Source organism: Mauremys reevesii, linkage group 1, assembly GCF_016161935.1.
Source record: "Mauremys reevesii isolate NIE-2019 linkage group 1, ASM1616193v1, whole genome shotgun sequence".
Classification (NCBI taxonomy): Eukaryota; Metazoa; Chordata; order Testudines; family Geoemydidae; genus Mauremys; species Mauremys reevesii.
The window spans coordinates 126,778,783-126,799,284 of record NC_052623.1 but is presented as its reverse complement, the minus strand read 5'-3'; the positions used below and the strand labels follow the sequence as shown (position 1 = coordinate 126,799,284).

The window sequence follows — 20,502 nt, the reverse complement described above, 5'->3', positions numbered from 1 at the left end:
TGCACTTTGAGGCCAGGCGGGAGCTTCCCCACCCCAGGATGCCCCCTCAGCCACAGGGTTCAGAAGGCTCCCAAGAGGGAGGGAGGGAAGGAACCCTGGTGACGCTCATGGCAATGGCACGGGGGTAACTGGAGGGTGCTAGGCCCCAATCCTTGACCCCCCCTCAGGAGGCAATGTTGGGAGCGCAGGGCATGGGGGAGGTGGCAGGTGTACATGGGGGCCGCAAAGGGGGCGCTACAGCACACAGGCTGCTGGCAAAGGTCGGGAGGGGCACAGAGCCGCCCACCCCCCCGCGCCGCACAGGCCGCTGGGAAAGGAGCAGTAGAAGGGAGGGGCCAGCAAAACACGGGGAAGCGGGGGGGGGGGGTGTCGTCACACCGCACAGGCTGCTGGGAAGGTGAGGCGCCTGCACGGTAACGTCAGGACGCAGCAGCAGCCTCGCGGCGTGGCTGTGTTTTCTTCCAGCCACGTGCCCCCCAGTCACCCCGGCAACCGGGCGCAGCTTCTCGCGGGGAGACTCTCGCGAGAGCTGGGCTGTATAAAGTGTCCGCTCTCGCGCGGGGCGGGCCGGAAGGCGGCGCGGCCGGTTTGAAGGCAGCGGCGGGAGGTGAGACGTGAAACCGCCGTCACCGCCCCTTTTTCTCCCCCCCCTTACGCAGCGCGCTGCGCCGCCCAACCCGCCCGCGGGGCCGGGGTATTGCCGGGGAGCGCGGGGCGGCCCGGGCCTTGGGGGGCTGTTTGTGAGCGGGTCCGTCCCGCGGCGGGGGCCTGTCCAGGGGTGTGGCTGGGGCGGGAGCGGGGCAGAGCGGAGGCTGAGCGGGGCTGGACACCGCCAAGGCCATAAGCCCGGCCGTCGCGGTTAGATCAATGGTCCAGCGTCCTGCCTTCAGAGCTGGGCAGTTATCAAGTGATCCATCCTCCGGTCTCAGCTTCTGGCAGTCAGAGGCTTAGCGTGCCCAGGGCCAGAGGGAGGGTGGGGTTGCATCTCTGACCATCTTGGCTAATGGTTATAGTGACCAAATGTGAAAAATCAAGCTGGGGTAAAACAAAGACCCAAAAAATTGGGACAGTCTGGTCACCCTACTAATTACCGTGGTTGGACCTATCCTCCATGAATGTAGCTAATTCTTTTTTAACCAAGTTATAGTTCTGGCTTTAATAACATCCCCTGGCAACATGTTCGAGGTGAAGTACTTCATGATAGCTGTTGTCTATTAATTTCATGACTTGTGACCCACAATGTGGCACCCCGGTTCTCTCTCCTCAGGGGACAGAGTCTATCAGGCAATAGACCAGGGGTCTCAAACATGCGGCCCGCGGAGCTCCCCAGGGCTGCCCAGAGAGAGGGGGCAATTTGCCCCGGGCTCCGCAGGGGCCCCCAAGAGAAAAGCGGAGGCTCCCGCCTCCGCCCCTCTCCTGGAGCCTCGGCGCATAGAGCGCCGAGTCTCCGTCCGAGCGCCTGAGCCCCGCCCTGATCCGAGCCGCGTGGGGAGGGGGCGGGGCTGGGAGCTCTGGGCTGAGCGCTGCGCTCGGCGTGGAGCTCACAGCCCCGCCCCCCCACCCCGCGGCTCTGAGCGGGACGAAGCTCAGGCCTCGCCGGAGACGCGCTCGGGTAAGGGGGGGGGGAAGCGGGACCCGCCGGGGCCTGGGTGGGAAGCAAGACCTGCCGGGGCCGGGCCGTGGGGGGGGCGGGGAAGGGAAGCGGGACCCGCCGGGCTGGCCAGGGGGTGGGGGAGGGAAGCGGGACCCGCCGGGGCTGGGCCGCCAGGGGGGAGGAGCGGGGAGCCGGGCGCTTAGGGGAGGAGGTGGAGAAGAGACAGGGCAGGGGGGCGGGGCCTCATGGAAGGTGTGGATTGGGGGTGGGGCCAGGGGCAGCAAGGGAGCGTGTCAGTGATGCAGCCCTCGGGCCAATGCACTAGTCCTCATGCGGCCCTCGGGGTCATTTGAGTTTGAGACCCCTGCAATAGACCATAGATGTGATCAGTCCTGCAGTGAGCTGGGTGGGATGGGCCACTCAGTGCGTTTCTTCCCTGTCATATCGTTGCCATTCCATGAACGGTGTATGAGTTCAACACCATGGATAACTGATTTCATAAACACAATAGCTGAAAAGCTATAGTAACCAATGGAAAGTGGGGAGGGGAAGAGATAAAGTTGACCATTTAACTGTAGTTCTGCCTGCCTTGTCTTGAGTGCTCAACTGCAACCATTATCACTGCATAGTGCTTTTTGGCTGCCTCTCTCAGGCATGCTTTCCCTGCAGAAAATTACTGCAAAATCAACATGGATGTTGTTGAATCAAACATATGCAATTTAGGAAAAGCTGAATCTTTACTCTGCCCTTATTTGTTGACACCCTAAAATATGGACTGTATAGCATATTGTGAGTGGCTTTTTTTAATATATAAAGAGCCTCAGTGGTTTTTGATGCACAGATCACATTGACTTTACATGTGCTCCTAATTCGCTTAGATAACATAAAATCCCAACCGGCAAATACATAGTGGAACATCTAACTTGCAGTTAATTCAGATTCCCTCTGTCTTGGTTTGAATTAGTGTTGGGATCTGCAAACAAGCCATATCTAAAGAAAGTCTGAGTAAGTCATGTTACGGATGTTTAAAGGTTCCTGAGTTTGAGTTTGTCCATTATTGTGAAGCATGCTAGCTGGAAGACTGGATAAAAGCTCAACCTTCCTAATTTTAAACGTATCTAAATTATGGTGCTAACAAAAGCTTCAGATATTATTAAAACCTCAGTAAGGAAGAAGTATAATTACAACTATTTTGCATATCTATAAAGCCGTCCACCTAAGGATAAGAATGCTTTGCAACCATTAAGCCCCTTTATGACAGGGTTTTTTTACAGATGCGGTGACTGAGCTATCAAGGTCAACTACAGAACTGGGACAGAACACTGTTGGTTTTTTTAGTATTTTGCTTTAGTCCTTTGCTTCTTTCCTTAAATTCTGAACTCAGGCATGCTCAACCTGGAGCTTTGCCTCAGAAGTGAGAGTAATTCAAAGCTGAAATGTCTTGCAGCCATCCCAACACTTAGCCATCATAGGTTTGCATTGGCTTTTAAAAAAACAACGTTCCATACATTGTAAAGGTTAATAACATTAACTAGTATTTTCAACTTTGATTTGTGTTGTAGTTCTGACTGAGACATAAGAATCAAATAGTCTGAAGACAGCACCGTACCCTAACTGAATAAACTTGATAAGAAATTTCATTTAGGATTATACTGATAAATCATTTAAAGTGAGATGAAGGGATCATATTTTAAGGCATAAGATGCAGAATTAAGGTTGAGTTTTCAACGTTAGCACTGTATTTCCTGACTCAAACGCTTGATATCTCAATCTTAACATTTAATGAATACTAACTTCATTTGCTTGGAATTTCATTGCTTCCGTGTAATGCCTCTGTAGTATGAGCCTGGTTTGAAGCCTTATTTAAGACCCACTTCTATTTTTATTTTAAAAAAAAAGCCCTTAAAACTTTGCACATCTACATTCACAGAAAGGAAGGGTTTTTTTTTGCAAAATTGGAAATAAATGTCTGAAAAGTATTAGGGCTTGTCTTCATGTACAGTGTACAGCAGTAAAAGCTTTAGTGAAAACAGTCCAAGGCTGAGAGAAGAGCTTCTCTCATTGTTGTAGTTAATCTACCTCCCTCAGAAGCGGTAACTGTTGACAGGAGAAACTCTCCTGTCCAAATAGCACTGTCTACATGGGGGAGGTTAGATTGGTATAACTACATTGGGGTGTGGATTTTTCACACCCTGAGCAATGTAGTTATATCGATATAGGTCTGTAGTGTAGACCAGGTAAATTATCTCCCTTATGCTAAGATTGTACAGGATGGGGACTCGGAGGAACAACCTTCACAGCCCAGATTAGTTTTAAAAGATTGTGGCACTAATCCATAGTTGATGGAATGTGACCCAATTCTCATTTATTTGTATGTATGTTTGTCATCAAGCCTTGTATCGGAGTCTGTACCACGTGGCATTAGTTCAGTCTTGACATCTTGTTGCAACCATAATATTAAGCAATAAAATCTTTCTTTTAACAGGCATCTTGGATTTTGTGCAACAGAGTGAAAGACAGTGGAATAATTTAGTCTGGTTGACTTGAGTACCTTTGTTGGAACAAAGGTAAACTGGTAGAAGATGCCGACTGGGAAAGTTTTGCAACCTGTACTAAAAATGAAAGTGGATGAACTCTTCCTGTGCTGGCTCAGTCAGCCTACAACCCAGTTGATGTTAAAGGATTGTTTGAGAAAGATCAAGAATGAAGAGAAGATTGAAATTGGTAGTGGAGATGCTGGAGACAGTGAACCTCTCATTTTTACTAATAAGACCTCCAAATCTAAACAAAGTATGCTAGATAACCTGATATCGCCTCTGGTGACTCCTTCCAGTCCTCCTCATCTTTCCACAGCTCTCCCCCTGGGAACTTCAACTAGCCCAAGAAACCTATCTAATATTAGAGGAATACGTAGATCTACAGGGACAAGAACAGTAAGTTCCTTTACTTTCTGAGACTTAAATTAGAATACTTTTGTAAGAGGTGAATCTGAGGTGTGTGGTGTTGATGAGTTATGAGGATGTTTCTGTTTCACCACTGCATTCAATCAAAAAGTGAGTTAGTGGCATAAATCGCTAATGTTTGCTAATACTTGTCTAAACTACCAAAAGACTGATAGTTTTATAGCTGATTGCTTGTGAGTTTCTTGTTTTGTTTTGAGTAACGTTCATTTTGTTTTTCCCTCTTGAATCTCTGGTTCTTCAAAATCAACAATGGTAGTTGTTAGTTATTCAGTACTTTGAAGTTTAGCAAAGTAATGTAAAAGGACACTAAACTCTTGACAAATATAATACCGTACAGTCTGAGCTGTATATCTCTGTTGCAACTCTTACTAGATGCTAAACATACCACAGTGAATGCTACATGTGCAGGAAAATCATTTCCTGCTAGAGGATTAGAAATTGCAGAAAATTGTTGATTTTAGTTGTAGAGTAGCTGTTTTAATAAACTTAGCATCTAAGGGTACCTCTACACTATCCGCCAGATCAGTGGGTAGTGATCGATTATCGTGTTATCCCCGATCGCTCTGCCGGCAACTCCGGAACTCCACCATGGTGAGAAGCGGAAGTGGAGTTGACGCGGGGAGTGGCGGCCGTCGATCTTATGCTGCGAGGACGCGAAGTAAGTGATTCTAAGTCGATCTAAGATGTGTCTACTTCAGCTACACTATTCTCATAGCTGAAGTTGTGTATCTTAGATCGATTCTCTTCCCTCCACCCCCCAGCGTAGACCAGGCCTAAGTTATTTTGCACTCTTATGTGGGTGTGCATCTGATAAAATCTTCTACTGCACTGTTTGGATTTACAAGCTACACTAATGTCTGAAATTGGTATTAGGGATTTCATTTGACTAAAGATGTGGAGTAGAGCCTTACAAACTGACACCTCTAGTTGGAAGCTCTAGTTCACTGATTATCCAAGGGCCATATGTCACTTTTCCTGGTGCTAATACAGTGCAATGCACTTTACTAGAGTTTGAAAAATTTACCATACACACCTAACTCTACAAAGGGAGAGGTACTATCTACCAGTAGAAGGACAATGTCCTGGTGAGAAGCCTAGGCCCAAATTTTTAAATGTATTTAGGTGTTGCTTTGTTCAGCATTGCAAAACCTATGTCTCTTTGCCTTAGGCTCCTAAGTCTCTTTGGAAATGAGGCTTAAACTCCTAAGTCAGTTCAGCATTGTAGTGCTGAGTGAAGCAACATTTAAATCCCTTTAAAAATCTAGGCCTTAGTCCCTTGTTATCCTTAGCCTCTGGGAAGGTTAACTAGTATTTTGCCTTTGCTTCTGGAGGGTCATCATTTGTATCCTCTTCTGCCTAGTAGATGTATAAACTTGAAGTTCTATCAGTATAGCATAGAGGCTGAATGATTTATTGCCTTATGTAAATAGACTTTGTGGGAGTCTGGTTTTAAGTATGTGCCTTTCTTTCTACTTGTTCCATTTATGATGGACACAGAGGCTTTAAATTTGAATTCTCAGTGGAAGACTGCTAACTGTAGAATTTCTTATCCAAGAGATCAGAATGAGTCAATCTTGCTTTTCTTCCCAATACCAGTAGTTATTCTTAACATTTCTCAGTGGAAAAAATCCTCCAGAAATTCTCTATTGTGAAAGCATCATAAAATAGAATGAAACTGAAGAACTTAGTTATGTGGACTAATGCTCTTTCATTATGCAGATAATGACTATATTACAAATGTGTGAATTCATAGAAATTGCATATCAGAGTAGTATTGGAGTCAGTTTTTTTTTTTTAATTCCTTCCCAGTGCAGTAAGGCTAAATCTGGTATCTGTTTTCCAGCACTTTCCTGACTGAAAAGGAAAAGCGAAGGATTGGGGATGGGAGGGGTGGGGAATTTAGATGATCATTGGTGGATTTACAGCTTACTGTATTTAAAAAGAAACAAAGAACCCTATGACCTGGTCATCCAGATTTTGTGCCCACCTTTCTGCATGAAGCTATCCAGGTCCAGACAGGCACTCTGAGGACATGAATACCATTTGTTTGGAAGCCCAGGGGCGAAAGCTTACTGACTCTAGAAGCCAAATCTCAGACTCAGTAGCCATATAGGTGAAGTAGTGCTGATTATACAGACATATCCATAAAATAGCATGTGATATTATACCTTTTTAATTAAAGAAAAGGCTAGCTTTCTAAAAGACTAGGTCTGATGGAAAGATGTATTGTTGCTTATCCTTAATTTAATTTGGTTGTGCCAAAGAGCAGAGTACAAGGTAAACAGATATGAAGACATTCTCTCTCCCTGTAGTGATAAGCTTACCAGGCGCCATATTTTATATGGAACCTCAGACTTGATTACACTTAAACAGAAAGTAATAGTTTTGGTCAGTGGATGGTATGTTTCTAAGCTCTCCTTTTGTAAAGCTCCTGGCTTATATTGAAGGCTTCAAGTATTGTGCAGTGTTGCAGAATTGTTGTAAATTTCATCTTTTTTAAAAAAAGGCAGCTAGCCTTCACTGTTATGACTAAATCCTAAAAATGAGAACTGAGTGTAAACTAATGCAGAGTCTTCATACAGTTTGAAATTATTTCTGTCTAAACAGTGTCGTAATGTGCACTAAAAGGGTGTGAATTCTCAAGCACATCAACATGTTGCATATTAACTAGCCCATGTAGATCTTGCTGGCATGCGCTAAAAGTTCTTAGTGCCTGTTAACATAGTGGTGTTTGAAACGGGACTGCAAGGGCCAGTTAGTGTGCAACATGTTGATGAGTTTTAGAATTCACACTCGAGCGTGCATTGCTGTGCTGTGTAGACAAGCCCACAGACACATGAACTACCTCCTCTCTGTGGGCTGATAAAATGTTAAGTTTAAAAGTTAAATATCAACACTACTGAATATTATAGCAAAAACATCCAACTAGTGTCATCCCAAATTATACCAAGAAACTACCACTAACCTAATCCAGTTGCTCAAATTTCCAGCTTCCCCCTCTTCAACTGCTTATATGGTGTACTTGTGTTGTCTCTGCAAGGTCTGCAGCATGTTGTAAATGGAAAATGGCAGCATCAAATTTAACCTGTTTAAATGTGTGGCCAAATTAAAAGGTCCATAGGACAGTGATGAAAGTATGAAGTGGTGTAATACCCCCCCTGGACTGCACTACTAGTGCAGTAGGGGTCCCTGCTAGTAATGGGGGCAGGCTGTACGTGGGCCAGAGAAGGCACTGTGAAGGCAGATCAGAAGTGGGAGAATCTAGCTGGGGCAAACCTGTCCCCAGGAATAATCTGTGCAATGGCTTATAGGATGCTTGTAACAGGACAACAAGTTAAGGCATCCCTCAACACAAGGATACATCTGATCTATGGGATTGCTGTACTGGCTTTATAGTACACCTCTACCCTGATATAACGTGACCCGATATAATATGGGTTCGCATATAGTGTGGTAACCCCAGGTCTCCGGCAGTGGGCTTGGGCAGCGCTTTAAAGGGCCTGGGGCTCCGGCTGCTGCGGGGAGCCCTGGGGCCTTTAAATCACCGCTGGAGCCCTGCCACCACTACCCCAATATAATGAGGTTTCACCTATAATGCTGTAGGGATTTTTTGCTCCCGAGGACCGTGTTATATCAGGGTAGAGGTGTACTGTATTCATTTTCACATCTAGTCCAGTAACCTGCAGTTTTGAATTTAAATAAAGGTCCCCCCAAACTACTCCACACTGAGAAGTGTGCTACAGAATTTGTCTAGTTTTCTTGATTATGATAGTGCAGTGGCAATAGTTGCCTCTTGTTTGTGGCCTAAAAATTTCTTATTAGGCATTTAATTATCTGTAGGCTTAAAGTTCCTATAATAGCAGAGCAGATGGCAAATGAATGACCTGGTCTTCCATTACCAAACATAAGTAAAACTACTGAAGTCACAACCTCTCACATTTCACTCCAATAGGCACCAGAATTTATCTTAATTTTCCTGTAATATAAGGATAGTTTTATAAATATACTAAAAGTAATGAAGACTATTTGACAGTAAGGAATTACAACAGCTCTTGTTTGAAGCCTTCTTGGTGGCAACAATAGAAAAAAGATAATGGTTTGGAGAGAGAATTTTTATATTTCTAATAAATGTATAATGGGAGGAAAACTAAAATGCCATTTTTGGCTAAAAATGCACTTGGGATTTGGTTCCATGGTTATGTCACTAGAAACCCCTTGAAGGGTATTGGAGTCTTGTAGATTAGTCGTTTAATCTACTCCATTCTTCAGCCAATACTTAAGAGGGGAGAGAAAATCTTCTGAAGTTAATATTACTCAGTTTGCTTGGCTGTGTACAGTAGCTAGCCCAATGCATCTAACAATATACTGCTCCAAGTAAGTATAGCAGTTGTTGAAGAGAACTGGAAATGTTGAATATTCATAATGGAGAGTAGGGGAAGTCATAAATGAAAATGTAACCTTCATTTAGATGGTGGTGTGGCTTTTATAATACTGTTTAGAAATGACCCTCACAGGCTCAGTTCCCCCCCCAAATTGGGTTCTAAACTTCAGAAAACTTGTATGAACTCTGGTCTGATTTTATTATCAGCTGAACTGAACCTTCATCTTAAACATTTCTCTTCTATAAAATACAGTATGTTTAAGAAATAAAAGTTGCTTTAGAATGACGTGCCTTTGCTGTGTACATCAGCCCTTAAAATAACACCCTTGGTATAATTGCAGGTTCTCCTATGGCTGCTAACTTTCTTATAGATGGCAGAATCTACCCTTTTTTCCCTTCAGATGCATTCACAAACCACCCCTTACAATGTTAAATAGAATGCATCTGTTTGTTTATGTGTACTTAATCATGCTTCAAGATGAGTTTTTTTTTTTTTAAAATATGGCTCGCGCATTTTTATTGTCATCCTTGCCAGGGGCCATGGCCTAATCTTCTCTGTTAAAACAGATTTACCTACCACTAGTTTAAATTTGAGTGGAATTTGGAATCCTGATTGTCCATAAATGGAAAAAAGTTCCTAGCTGTAGAAACAGCTTGTAATGTAGCTCCAGTAATCCAGATTTAGTTTCTAAACAGGAACCATAAAAGGGATAGAAAAAAACTAAGATACGATATTGTAGCATTTGGGACTATGTTCCAAAAGATGGTATAAGAGAAGGGTCCTACATCTAATCAGGAATAGTTGAAGAATGAATCGAATTTCCTAGAGCTGCTTAAAATTTCGCTATAGCCAACTTCTTTCAACGTCTCTGCCCTTTTAACTACAGAAGGGAAATGTATGTATGTGCTTTACGGTTACTGAAGTATATACCCGTATTGTTCCGAGTATAGGCCGCTCCTGATTATAAGCCGCACCCTTAAAGTTTGGTGCTATTTTTAAAAAAATTAATTTTTTTTTTTTTTAGTTGGCGGCCGCCACAGAGCCCCCAGAGCTTCAGCCCTCGGCCCGACCGGCGGCTGAGGGGTTTGGGCTCCTCGGCCCCCCCAGGCGGCTGAGCCTCCGAGCGCTGCTGAGTCCCGGCGCGGTGGGGTTTAAAAGGCTCGGCTCCCGCAGCGGCAGCCCCAGCCCCGGCTCTGGCCGCCATTGCTGGGGGGCTGGGAGGGCTCGGCGCGCCGGCGGGCTGAGGCAGCGCCTCCAGAGCGGGGGAGTGGTGGCTGGCTGGGCTCCCGGGCCGCCGCTCCCAGCCCTGAGCCAGAGCCTCCCCCGGCCCCTGGCTCCCTGGCCGCGCTGGGCTGGAGGGCTGCCGCGCTGGCTCTGGCTGGCGCTGGGCGCCCCCAAGCGCTCTAATCCCGCGCCAGAGCGGATGGCGTGGACGGGGCTCCTCCCTGGCGCTCCCAGAGGCGCCGCCAGGGGCCGCGCTGGATTGAAAGCCTCTGGGCCAAAGGCCGCGGGGCAGCCCAGAGCCGCTCTCCCCCGCGCCGCGCTGCCCGCCGGGCTTGATTGAAAGCTGCTGGGGGGCAGGGCCGAGCTCCCAGCCCAGCCCAGGCGCGCGGCTGGCGCGCTGCGCGCGGCGCTTGCGCCTGGGCTCCCTTGCGGCGCCTGAGCAGCGCCGCGCCGCTGGCTCGTGGGCTGTTTGGCCTCGGGCCGCGCGGCAGGCCCCAGCCCTCTGCCCTCTTCCCCCGGCCGCGCTGGGATTTTTTTTTTTTTTATTTTTTCCAAGTTCCTATTTTAATTTAAAGACTTAATAAAAAAGACAAAAAGTATTTTCTTTTGGGCAGAGGCCTGTTGGAGGCATCTTCCATCACCACCTTCGGTACATTTGGGCTGAGTTGAACTCAATTCCAGAAACGCATATCAGTCACAAATAAGATACAGGGCATGCAGTGGTGCTGAATACCTATGAACAAATAGATTTCAGGAGATAACCATGAGACTTGAATTATAGTTCTGTTTGAGGTTAGTCTCCATAAAAGGGTTTTGAGTTGTGAGAAAACAGGTCTTATCTGAAGGGAGGAAAATCTTGTTTTTCCTGGGCCATATTCCCCACACAATCAGGGGGAGAGGCAGGAAGAAAGATAATTGAGACAATTCTGCATTAGTGGAGAACATGGAGTCCACCATTCTTTAGCCAGCAAAAGTGCCAGTCATATTTGAAGATAAGCTATGTTTGTGCTACCTCAAAGCCACTGATTATTCAAGCAGCTAAAAACCAGTAAGTTAGAGGATGAAGACTTAGGAGTGAGTTCACATGCTGTTACATAACATGATGGGTATCCTTTATGCTGTCCATGCGCTTCCATGATGATCTGTCCTGAACCAAATCTGGCACGTTAGAGTGGGATGCCTGTGAGGAACAGGTGTCTCTCATTCAGCCATCATGTTTTAGGTCTGGGTTTTTTCATCTTGCTTTCACTGGATCAATGTCAAAGATGACTTTTGCAGGGAAGTTGGTAGGTATTCAGAGCAGCCGATTACACCACTTTGGAGAGAAGGATCTGTTTAGTTAGAAAATGGATCTATTCATTCCACTTGAATTTTTACTATTTGATGATTTCAATCATTTGGAGATGCTTCTTGTGATTGGTGTCCAACTTCTTTTCAATCTTAACAGTATAGGCCATGTTTCAGTCCCATATATGAAAAAACTGACCACTGAAGCATTTATATAATCCTCAGCTTTGTGTGTCTACTTATCTTAGTAGCCCAGGTTGATATTCTGGTTTTGAAAACTGAGAAAGCAGGTCCAGAATTGAACTTAAAACAAATTAAGTTATGTGAAGTTACTTTACTTTTAAAGTCCACCAACTAATTTAACCTGGGTTTCTCTTTATTTTTGCTCTTAAATATTCACACAAAGAAAATGCCCTCATTGCATAAACTCTGAATATATTATTTTACTTGTTTTTACTTAATTACCTCACCGAACCCAAAACCAACCTGAGGACTTGCTAGATAATTTAGTATGATACTGCTCATAGATACATTACTAGCTTTTGAATAAGGGATATCTTACAAAGTTTACTTTTCTTATGTAGTCGTTCAGTGTTGATGCTGGAAGTTATACTACATTAATACTGCTTTCTGGAGGAAAAATTTAAAATGTTGTCAAGGCTGAATCCCCACTCTGTCACTCCGAGTGCAGAAAGTGGGGGCCTGCGAGGATTCTAAAAATTAATACTTGCATTCCAGGCTTGTATTAAATTCCCAATACAGCTTTTCTCTGACCTTGACTTGGTAAACACTGCCACCACCCAAATGCAAAAAACGCCTTGGACCAAGCAAGGAGCACTTGGGAATTCCTCCCTGTGGGGTACCCTCAAGCCTTTTCATTCCCTGCCCCCCCCCCCCCCCGGGGAAGAGCTGAGAAAGAAAACAAAGGAAATTAGCTGTTACCACCACCAGATAATCAAACAGCATATGCACAGATCTCTTAGGACACCAAAAATCCAAATCCTTCTTGAAAAAGGTAAATTTAATTAAAACAAAAAGAAAATAAATACATCTGGAACTTAGGCTGTTGCTAGATCTTAAAAGAGCAATTCCAAAAATTAAGCACCCAAAATAGCTTTCTTGGGGGTTCAGCTTAAAGGTTACAAGCAAACAAAAGTATCTGGGGTTAGCACAGAGGAGATCCACAAGCCAAAATAAACACGATTAGGCTTATTCTTTATCTAAATGTTCCCTATCCAAATAATTCCTTCTAGGTATGGAAGATAATTTTTCATACCTGGTTCAAACCTTACACAGCATTCCTGCTTATAGCTTTGCTGCTCTGTCCCTGCAGCCCAGAGAACAACAGACAAAGAAAGTTGCCTTCCCAATTTTAAAAAGTTCTAGCTTCCCATGGGCTCTCTTGGTCAGATGCCCACTCCTTTTCTTTTAATCTGTGGGCTTGTTAACGCTTTACAGGTAAAGCAAGCAGACCAAGAGGGATTTTACAGCTGGCTGGCTGGCTGGGTGTCCATCAAAGGCAGCTACTCCTCCCTCTCCCCCCCCACCTTCATGTATCATACATGTAGTCTTGAGCTTAAATACAACTGTACAAATGCTACATTAAATGAATGTTAAGGTTGCAAAGTCAAGCACTCAAAGGTTCAGAAAAGCCAGAATTAAGGTTGCACATTCAACTTTAATTTTGCCCTCTTGTGTGTGTGCATTATGATTGTCTTTAATTTCCATGACCATGTTTTCCAACAGGACCCCCTCCCTCATTCAGTATACAGGAAATTTATAACTTGATCAGACTTGGGCAGATTTTCTGAGGCAACAAAAGGCATGTCCCTAGTACCAGGCTAAGAGCTGGGTGGAGATGGACCTAGCGAAGAGGATTAAAACCACTTAGCAAAAGGTTTTTTAGCCATATAAATAGGAAGAAAACCAAGAAGGAAGAAGTGGGACCTCTTAAAACTTTAAACGGAGTGGAGATTAGGGATAATCTTGGCATGGCACAATAGCTGAACGAATATTTTGCCTCGGTCTTTAATGCGGCTAATGAAGGGCTAAGGAATAGTGATAGAGGGACTGATGGGAATGAAGATATGGGGGTAGACATTACGGTATCTGAGGTGGAAGCCAAACTTGAACATCTTAATGGAAGTAAATCGGGGGGCCCGGATAATCTTCATCCTAGAATATTAAGGGAATTGGCGAGTGAAATTGCAAGCCCGTTAGCGATGATTTTCAATAAATCTCTAAACTCGGGGGTTGTACCGTTTGACTGGAGATTAGCTAATATAGTTCCTATATTCAAGAAGGGGAAAAAAAGTGACCCGGGTAACTACAGACCTGTTAGTTTAACATCTGTAGTATGCAAAGTCATGGAAAAAATTTTAAAGGAGAGAGTGGTTACGGACCTTGAGGCCGATGGCAACTGGGACAAATTACAGCATGGTTTTATGAAAGGTAGATTGTGCCAAACCAACCTGATCTCCTTCTTTGAGAAAGTAACAGATTTTTTAGACAAGGGAAATGCGGTGGATCTAATATATCTTGATTTCAGTAAGGCGTTTGATACGGTACCGCATGAGGAATTACTGGTTAAATTGGAAAAGATGGGGATCGAAATGAAAATCCAGAGGTGGATAGGGAGCTGGTTAAAGGGGAGACTGCAGAGGGTCGTATTGAAGGGTGATCTGTTGGGTTGGAGGGGGGTTACCAGTGGAGTTCCTCAAGGTTCGGTTTTGGGTCCGATTTTATTCAATCTATTTATCGCTGACCTCGGAACCAAAAGTAGGAGTGGGCTGATAAAGTTTGCAGATGACACAAGGTTGGGAGGTATTGCCAATTCGGAAAAGGATCGGGATATCCTCCAGGGAGATTTGGATGATCTTGTAAACTGGAGTATTAGTAACAGGATGAAATACAATAGTGAGAAGTGTAAGGTTATGCATTTAGGGATGACTAACAAGAATTTTAGTTATAAGCTGGGGACGCACCAGTTGGAAGTAACGGAGGAGGAGAAGGACCTAGGAGTCCTGGTTGATTGTAGGATGACTATGAGTAGGCAATGTGATGTGGCAGCTAAAAAAGCTAATGCGGTCTTGGGATGCGAGGTATTTCTAGTAGAGATAAGGAGGTGCTAGTCCCGTTATATAAGGCGTTGGTGAGACCTCATTTGGAGTATTGTGCGCAGTTTTGGTCTCCCATGTTTAAGAAGGATGAATTCAAACTGGAACGGGTACAAAGAAGGGCCACTAGAATGATCCGAGGAATGGAAAGCCTGGCGTATGAAAGGAGACTTGAGGAGCTCGGTTTGTTTTCCTTAACCAAAAGAAGGATAAGAGGAGATATGATTGCACTCTTTAATATATCAGAGGGATAAATACCAGGGAAGGAGAGGAATTATTTCAGCTCAGTGCTAATGTGGACACAAGGACAAACGGATATAAATTGTCAGTCAGGAAATTTAGGCTTGAAATTAGACGAAGGTTTCTAACCATCAGAGGAGTGCAATTCTGGAACAGCCTACCGAGGGAAACAGTGGGGGCGAAGGACCTCCATGACTTTAAGATTAAGCTAGATAAATTTATGGAGGGGATGGTATGATAGGATAACGGGTTCAGTCAATAGGTCAATTAAGTGCCACAATGGTAATTAGTACAAAGGGTCAATGATAGGATATTGTTAGCCTTTTTCCAGAGGGTCTGGCTGGAGAGTCTTGCCCGCATGCTCGGGGTTCAGCTGATCGCCATATTTGGGGTCGGGAAGGAATTTTCCTCCAGGGTAGATTGGCAGTGGCCCTGGAGGTTTTTTGCCTTCCTCCGAAGCATGGGGCAGGGGTCGCTTGCTGGTGGATTATCTGCTACTAGAAGTCTTTAAATCATTATTTGGAGCATTCAACAGCAGAGTCAAGGGAGAGAATTATTTCAGGAGTGGGTGGATCGGCTTATGTGGCCTGCATCTTGCAGGAGGTCAGACTAGATGATCATAATGGTCCCTTCTGATCTTGAATTCTATGATTATGCTCCCAGGAGAATGACCGCCATTGAAGCTGCCCAAATCCTGCCCCAAGGAGTTACCCAGGGTAGTAAACTGCTTTATCAATCCTGAATGCCTATAACCTGTATCAGAACTGAGTTACCAAGCACTGCAAATAACTATTGCCCAAATTTACTGAAATCATGTGTATGCAGGTAATCTTCTCAAACAGCATGGATTCTCTGCCTGAAACCACCAACCAACAGCCTCCCCTGCATTCCCAGAGTAGAGTACATTCACTCATGAAGACATTCTGGGTGCTCTAAAAGAGTTCTGACCCAAGACTTGCAAATCTACCCCATGCCCTTCCTGGCTCTTGAAAGAAAGTGATGAATAACTGGGTGCCACTTATGACTGAAATAGCCAATGCATCTTTCAGAGAAGGAATCTTCCCTTCCCCTTTCAAACACGCAATAGTCTGACCAATGCTGAAGAACCCCACCCATGGATACTTAGACCTAGCCAACTATTCCCAGTGTCAAACCTCCTATTCCTGAGCAAGCTTACAGAGAAACTAATAAAAGGCCAACGACAAGCTCATCTAACTGAAGCGAACATTCTATACCTGGAATAGTCTGGATTTAGGCCAGGATGTGGAACTGAAACTGCTTTAGTGGCACTAATGGATGATTAGTCAGTGGATAGAGAACAGACATCCATTCTCATCCTCCTGTACCTCTCTTCCACATTCAACACATGACCATGTTATACTGCTGTATTGCCAGAGAGAGAGAGAGATGGTGGGGTCCAGAGTAATGCACTAAAATAGTTTTAGTATTTCCTGGAGGGATTCACCCAACAAGTAGTGATAGGAAACTGCATCTCCACTGCTAGACCACTCATTTGTAGAGTTCTACAAGGACAGTTCTCTCTCCAGTCCTTTTCAACATCTGCGTGCAACCACTAGGTCAGGGGTGGCCAACCTGTTTCCTGAGCCGCATGTGGCTCTTCAGAAGTTAATATGTGGCTCCTTACCTAGGCACTGATTCCGGGGCTGGAGCTATAGATGTTATCTTTCCAATGTGCTGTGGGGTGCTCACTGCTCAACCCCCTACTCTACCCAAGGCCCCTGCCCCTTCCCCTGAGCCTGCCATACCCTTGCTCCTCTCCCCTTCCCCCCCATAGCCTCCGTGAAACAGCTGATTGCAGTGGGCGAGGGGAGTAGGTTCTGATTGGTGGGGGCTGGTGGCTGGCAGGAGGTGCTGGGGAGTGGATGGGGGGGCTGCTGATGTATTACTGTGGCTCTTTGGCAATGTACACTGGTAAATTCTGGCTCCTTTTCAGGCTCAGGTTGGCCACCCCTGTACTAGGTGAACTGGTCAGACAGCATGGAATCAAGTGCCAGTAATATGCAGGTATCAGAGGGGTAGCCGTGTTAGTCTGGATCTGTAAAAGCAGCAAAGGGTCCTGTGGCACCTTATAGACTAACAGACGTATTGGAGCATGAGCTTTTGTGGGTGAACACCCACTTCGTCACATGCATCCGACAAAATGGGTATTCACCCACGAAAGCTCATGCTTCAATACGTCTGTTAGTCTATAAGGTGCCACAGGACTCTTTGCTGCTTTTAGTAATATGCAGATGACTCACAGCTCATCTTATCCTTCACTACTTATGCCCAATTCAATGCTACCAACATGGTCTAGTGTTTGGATGAGTTCAGCTCATGTATGAACAGCAGCTGGATGAAGCTAAACCTAAGCAAAACAGAGATGGTGCTGGTGGGCAGAGTTTTCAGCCACGGTGCAGTCTCTTTTGATTGAAGGTTCACATCCACAATTAGTCAATTCAGTCCATGGTCTAGGATTACTCTTAGATTCTTTGCCAGCACTGAGCTCTCACATAGCAACAGCCACGAGTAACACTTACTACCATCTCTGGTTGGCTAGGAGACTGCTGCATCCTGTTGGACAATGACCTGGCCTCAGTTATTCATGTCTTTGTCATCTCTCAGCTGGACTACAGCAATGTAGTATACCTGGGCATATGAAACCTTCAGTATTGAGGAAACTCCAATGCCTCCTCAGCAGCACAGGCACCTCACACCCATACTCTGATCTCTACAGTGGCTTTTGAATTTTGAATCAAGTTGAAGGTCTCAGTCTTTATCTTCAATACACCCCATGCCCTGGGCCCAAGATACTTAAAAGTTCATCTTAAGCTCTGGTAAAAAGACCATTGTCAGTAACGTCACTCCTCTGACACAATGGAATGCAACAATAATGGTAAAGCTTGTTTGTGTGGGAGACAAAACTTTCTCTGAGGGTGATCTGAAACTGGAATGAATTCTCCCAAGGGCTAAGCACCCCACAAACCTTACCACTTTACCCTCCAAGTACAAGGCCTTGCTTTCTCTAATATAAACACATAGCAAAATTCTATTAAAGTTTAAAAAAAAAAAAAAACTAACCAAAACAAGATGCTTCACTACATATGCTTCTTCTGGTGAGAGGAGATCCGACAGGTGACAGCTGTCTTCCTTAATGCGCTACTGGAATGCTCTCAGATGAGTACAGTATAAAAACCTATCTAGAATAGACATTCCTTTGTCCTGATGTTGATGATGATTATATCATTGCATGTTGGTTGCATTCCTTTGTTTTTGCTTTTGTATGTTTAAAAAAATAAGTTCTTAAAATAGCATTTACCAGAAGAAATTGGTGTCAGACTACAATTTGATCACCTATTGTAACTTTGAAAGAGGTCAGTTATATCCATTACACTGTGGGAAAGCTGAAAACCCCCAAATGTTTTTGAGGGGGGGTACTTTATTCTACTGTCTGCCCCAGTTATATGTATGCTAATACAGATTTGGCAGTGCCAAATAAGTATTTTATGTTTCTAGCAAATGTAAAACAGGAAGAAAACTAAAATGCAGTATTTTTTGGCAAAAACTTTATTCTAGTTTTTAACCTACAGCAGTTTCAGAAACGTACTTTAATATCGCAGACAACTTCTGTTGCATAACTTCTTCTCTTATTCATTACTAACAGGTTAATGCTCCCATCTATGGAATTTGGAGTTGATCCAATGATAGTGGATGCTCCAGAACTAAGTCCCCACCCTTCAGCTCAGGTCATCAGATTTTCTGCTTCCAGCAGCTGGTTGTTCATTTTCGTACATTAGCAATGTATGTTTCTTCTCCTCTTGCCGCCTTTGTTTGGATTTTTAGTAACAGGGTGGCTTCAATCATTCAATACTGCAGCATCTCTTAGGCATGCTTCTGCCCCCATTTGGCCATGGCAGAGCTGGCCTGCAAACACTGAGCTAAATCTATGTGACGTAGCATTTACAGACTTTACAGAGGATGTATTATGCCCTACCTGCTCACAGCCAGACAACCCTTGTACTGCCAGAGCATGGGTCTCAGTTGGAACAGTATGTCAGGTCTCGCCTCTTGCCCCAAGGAGCCATGACTCAACATAAAAGACCAATCGAAAGATTCTGAACATTTTAGGAAGATAATCTAAGGATGAGAAGGATGCTATTTGGCTAGCTGAAGGGGGTAAGTCCTGCAACAGACCTGGGCTGGAGGGGAGGAAACCCTGAAAGGATTCATAAACCTTTTCCTCCCCCCCACCCCACCAAAAACAAACTGGATTCTCAACTCCCTGGGGGAAGAAGCACAGGGTTCTCTACACAGCTCACAAAATTAGATATCTTATTCAAATCACATCGAACGCCCCTCTGTGGGAAGGCAAGTACAAACAACATGATGAAGTTAACCTGATTTTTTTTAACTCTAATCCTTGCATACTCACTCTGAAAGCAAGCATTGCAGAGGAGAAGCAAATTCCAGAATCTGAGTATACATACTTCTAGTTCATTTGGGCAGCTATGTCTGATGTCTGAACCAACCTCCCCGCACCCCAAAACCCCCTAAAACCATGGCCAAATGGGATTAGACCAGTGATCCATCAAGTCCAATATTTTGTCTGACAGTGGTTAGTACCAGTTGCTTCAGAAACAGTTGCAAAAATCATGTAGCAGGCAACTATGGTGTTCACAAGGGAAGTTTCCTCCTACCTTCTGTTAAAAGTTAGCTTATAATTAAGGTCTGAGTGTTTATCTCACTCCCCAGTTTTGGGAGAGAGATAAACAGGGGTCAAAGCTTTTCTGTGGAAATGCAAATAACATCCTTGGCAGAGAAGAATCTGTTACCTTTCCAGACAATTTACATAAAGGATAGAGAAAAGAAGGGAGAGTTTAAGTCCTCCTCCTAGTCCCAACTGGTGCAAAATGCACTTTGGACTTGCCAGCTAGTCCAGGAGCTCTCACTGCACTAGCAGAAAAGACCAGATTTCCTGAAGCAGGGACTCCTTCATCTGAAGCAGGAAGACCTATAATTAACAACCTGGGCATTAGAACAGAAGTGTAGTTCTGCATAGATTCTCCATTAGCCTCTGATACATTTTGGTATCCACGCAGAACTCAGCCAGGAAATTTCTTTCATTGGTGTGGTGAGACTACTCAAGATCTCACATTAGCCCTTTTGGACGCAGTGGACATGCATTCAGCTGATTGTTCACCACAACCCCAAATCTTCAGAGTGACTGCTTCCTAGGATATAATCTCCTATCTTGTAAGGATGGCTGTGGCCTTCGTTCTTTGTTCCTAGCTGTATACGTGCATACCGTTTGCTTGTGCCCCCACATCACCAACTGATCCATATTGCTCTGTATCAGTAATCTGTCCTTTATTTACCACTCCCCCAATTTTTGTCACTTTCAAATTTTATCAGTGATGATTTGATTTCTTTCAAGTCATTAAATAGTGTAGGACCATGAACTGATCTGCACGGGACCCCACTTGGAACTCCCCACTCAGTGATAGATCTCAAAATGTAACTGTAAAGGTGAAATCATCAGTTAACCACCTTTTAATCCATTTAATGTGGACCACATTAATTTCATGCCATTCTGTCTTTTTTATCAAAATGTTATGAAGTACCAAATCAAATGCCTTATAGCAGTCTTAAATATATGACCTTGCCTGAGGAAGATTTGCAAGTAAGGTTCCATTCCT

The 20,502-nt window shown here is 44.5% G+C and overlaps 1 protein-coding gene across 3 annotated transcripts in view; it reads left to right on the top strand.

Annotated features, from left to right (window-relative positions):
- Positions 1–518: 518 nt before the first annotated feature.
- PPP2R3B (protein phosphatase 2 regulatory subunit B''beta) overlaps positions 519–20,502 on the top strand; it is a 106,752-nt gene continuing 86,768 nt past the window's right edge. For 2 of the 3 annotated variants that reach the window (XM_039504373.1, XM_039504375.1), the window contains exons 1-2: positions 519–607; positions 4,080–4,527. In XM_039504373.1, coding sequence (XP_039360307.1) covers positions 4,177–4,527 — 351 coding nt within the window. In that variant the 5' untranslated portion in view covers positions 519–607; positions 4,080–4,176. The remainder of the gene's footprint in view (positions 608–4,079; positions 4,528–20,502) is intronic. The other variant, XM_039504374.1, reaches the window with a different exon arrangement.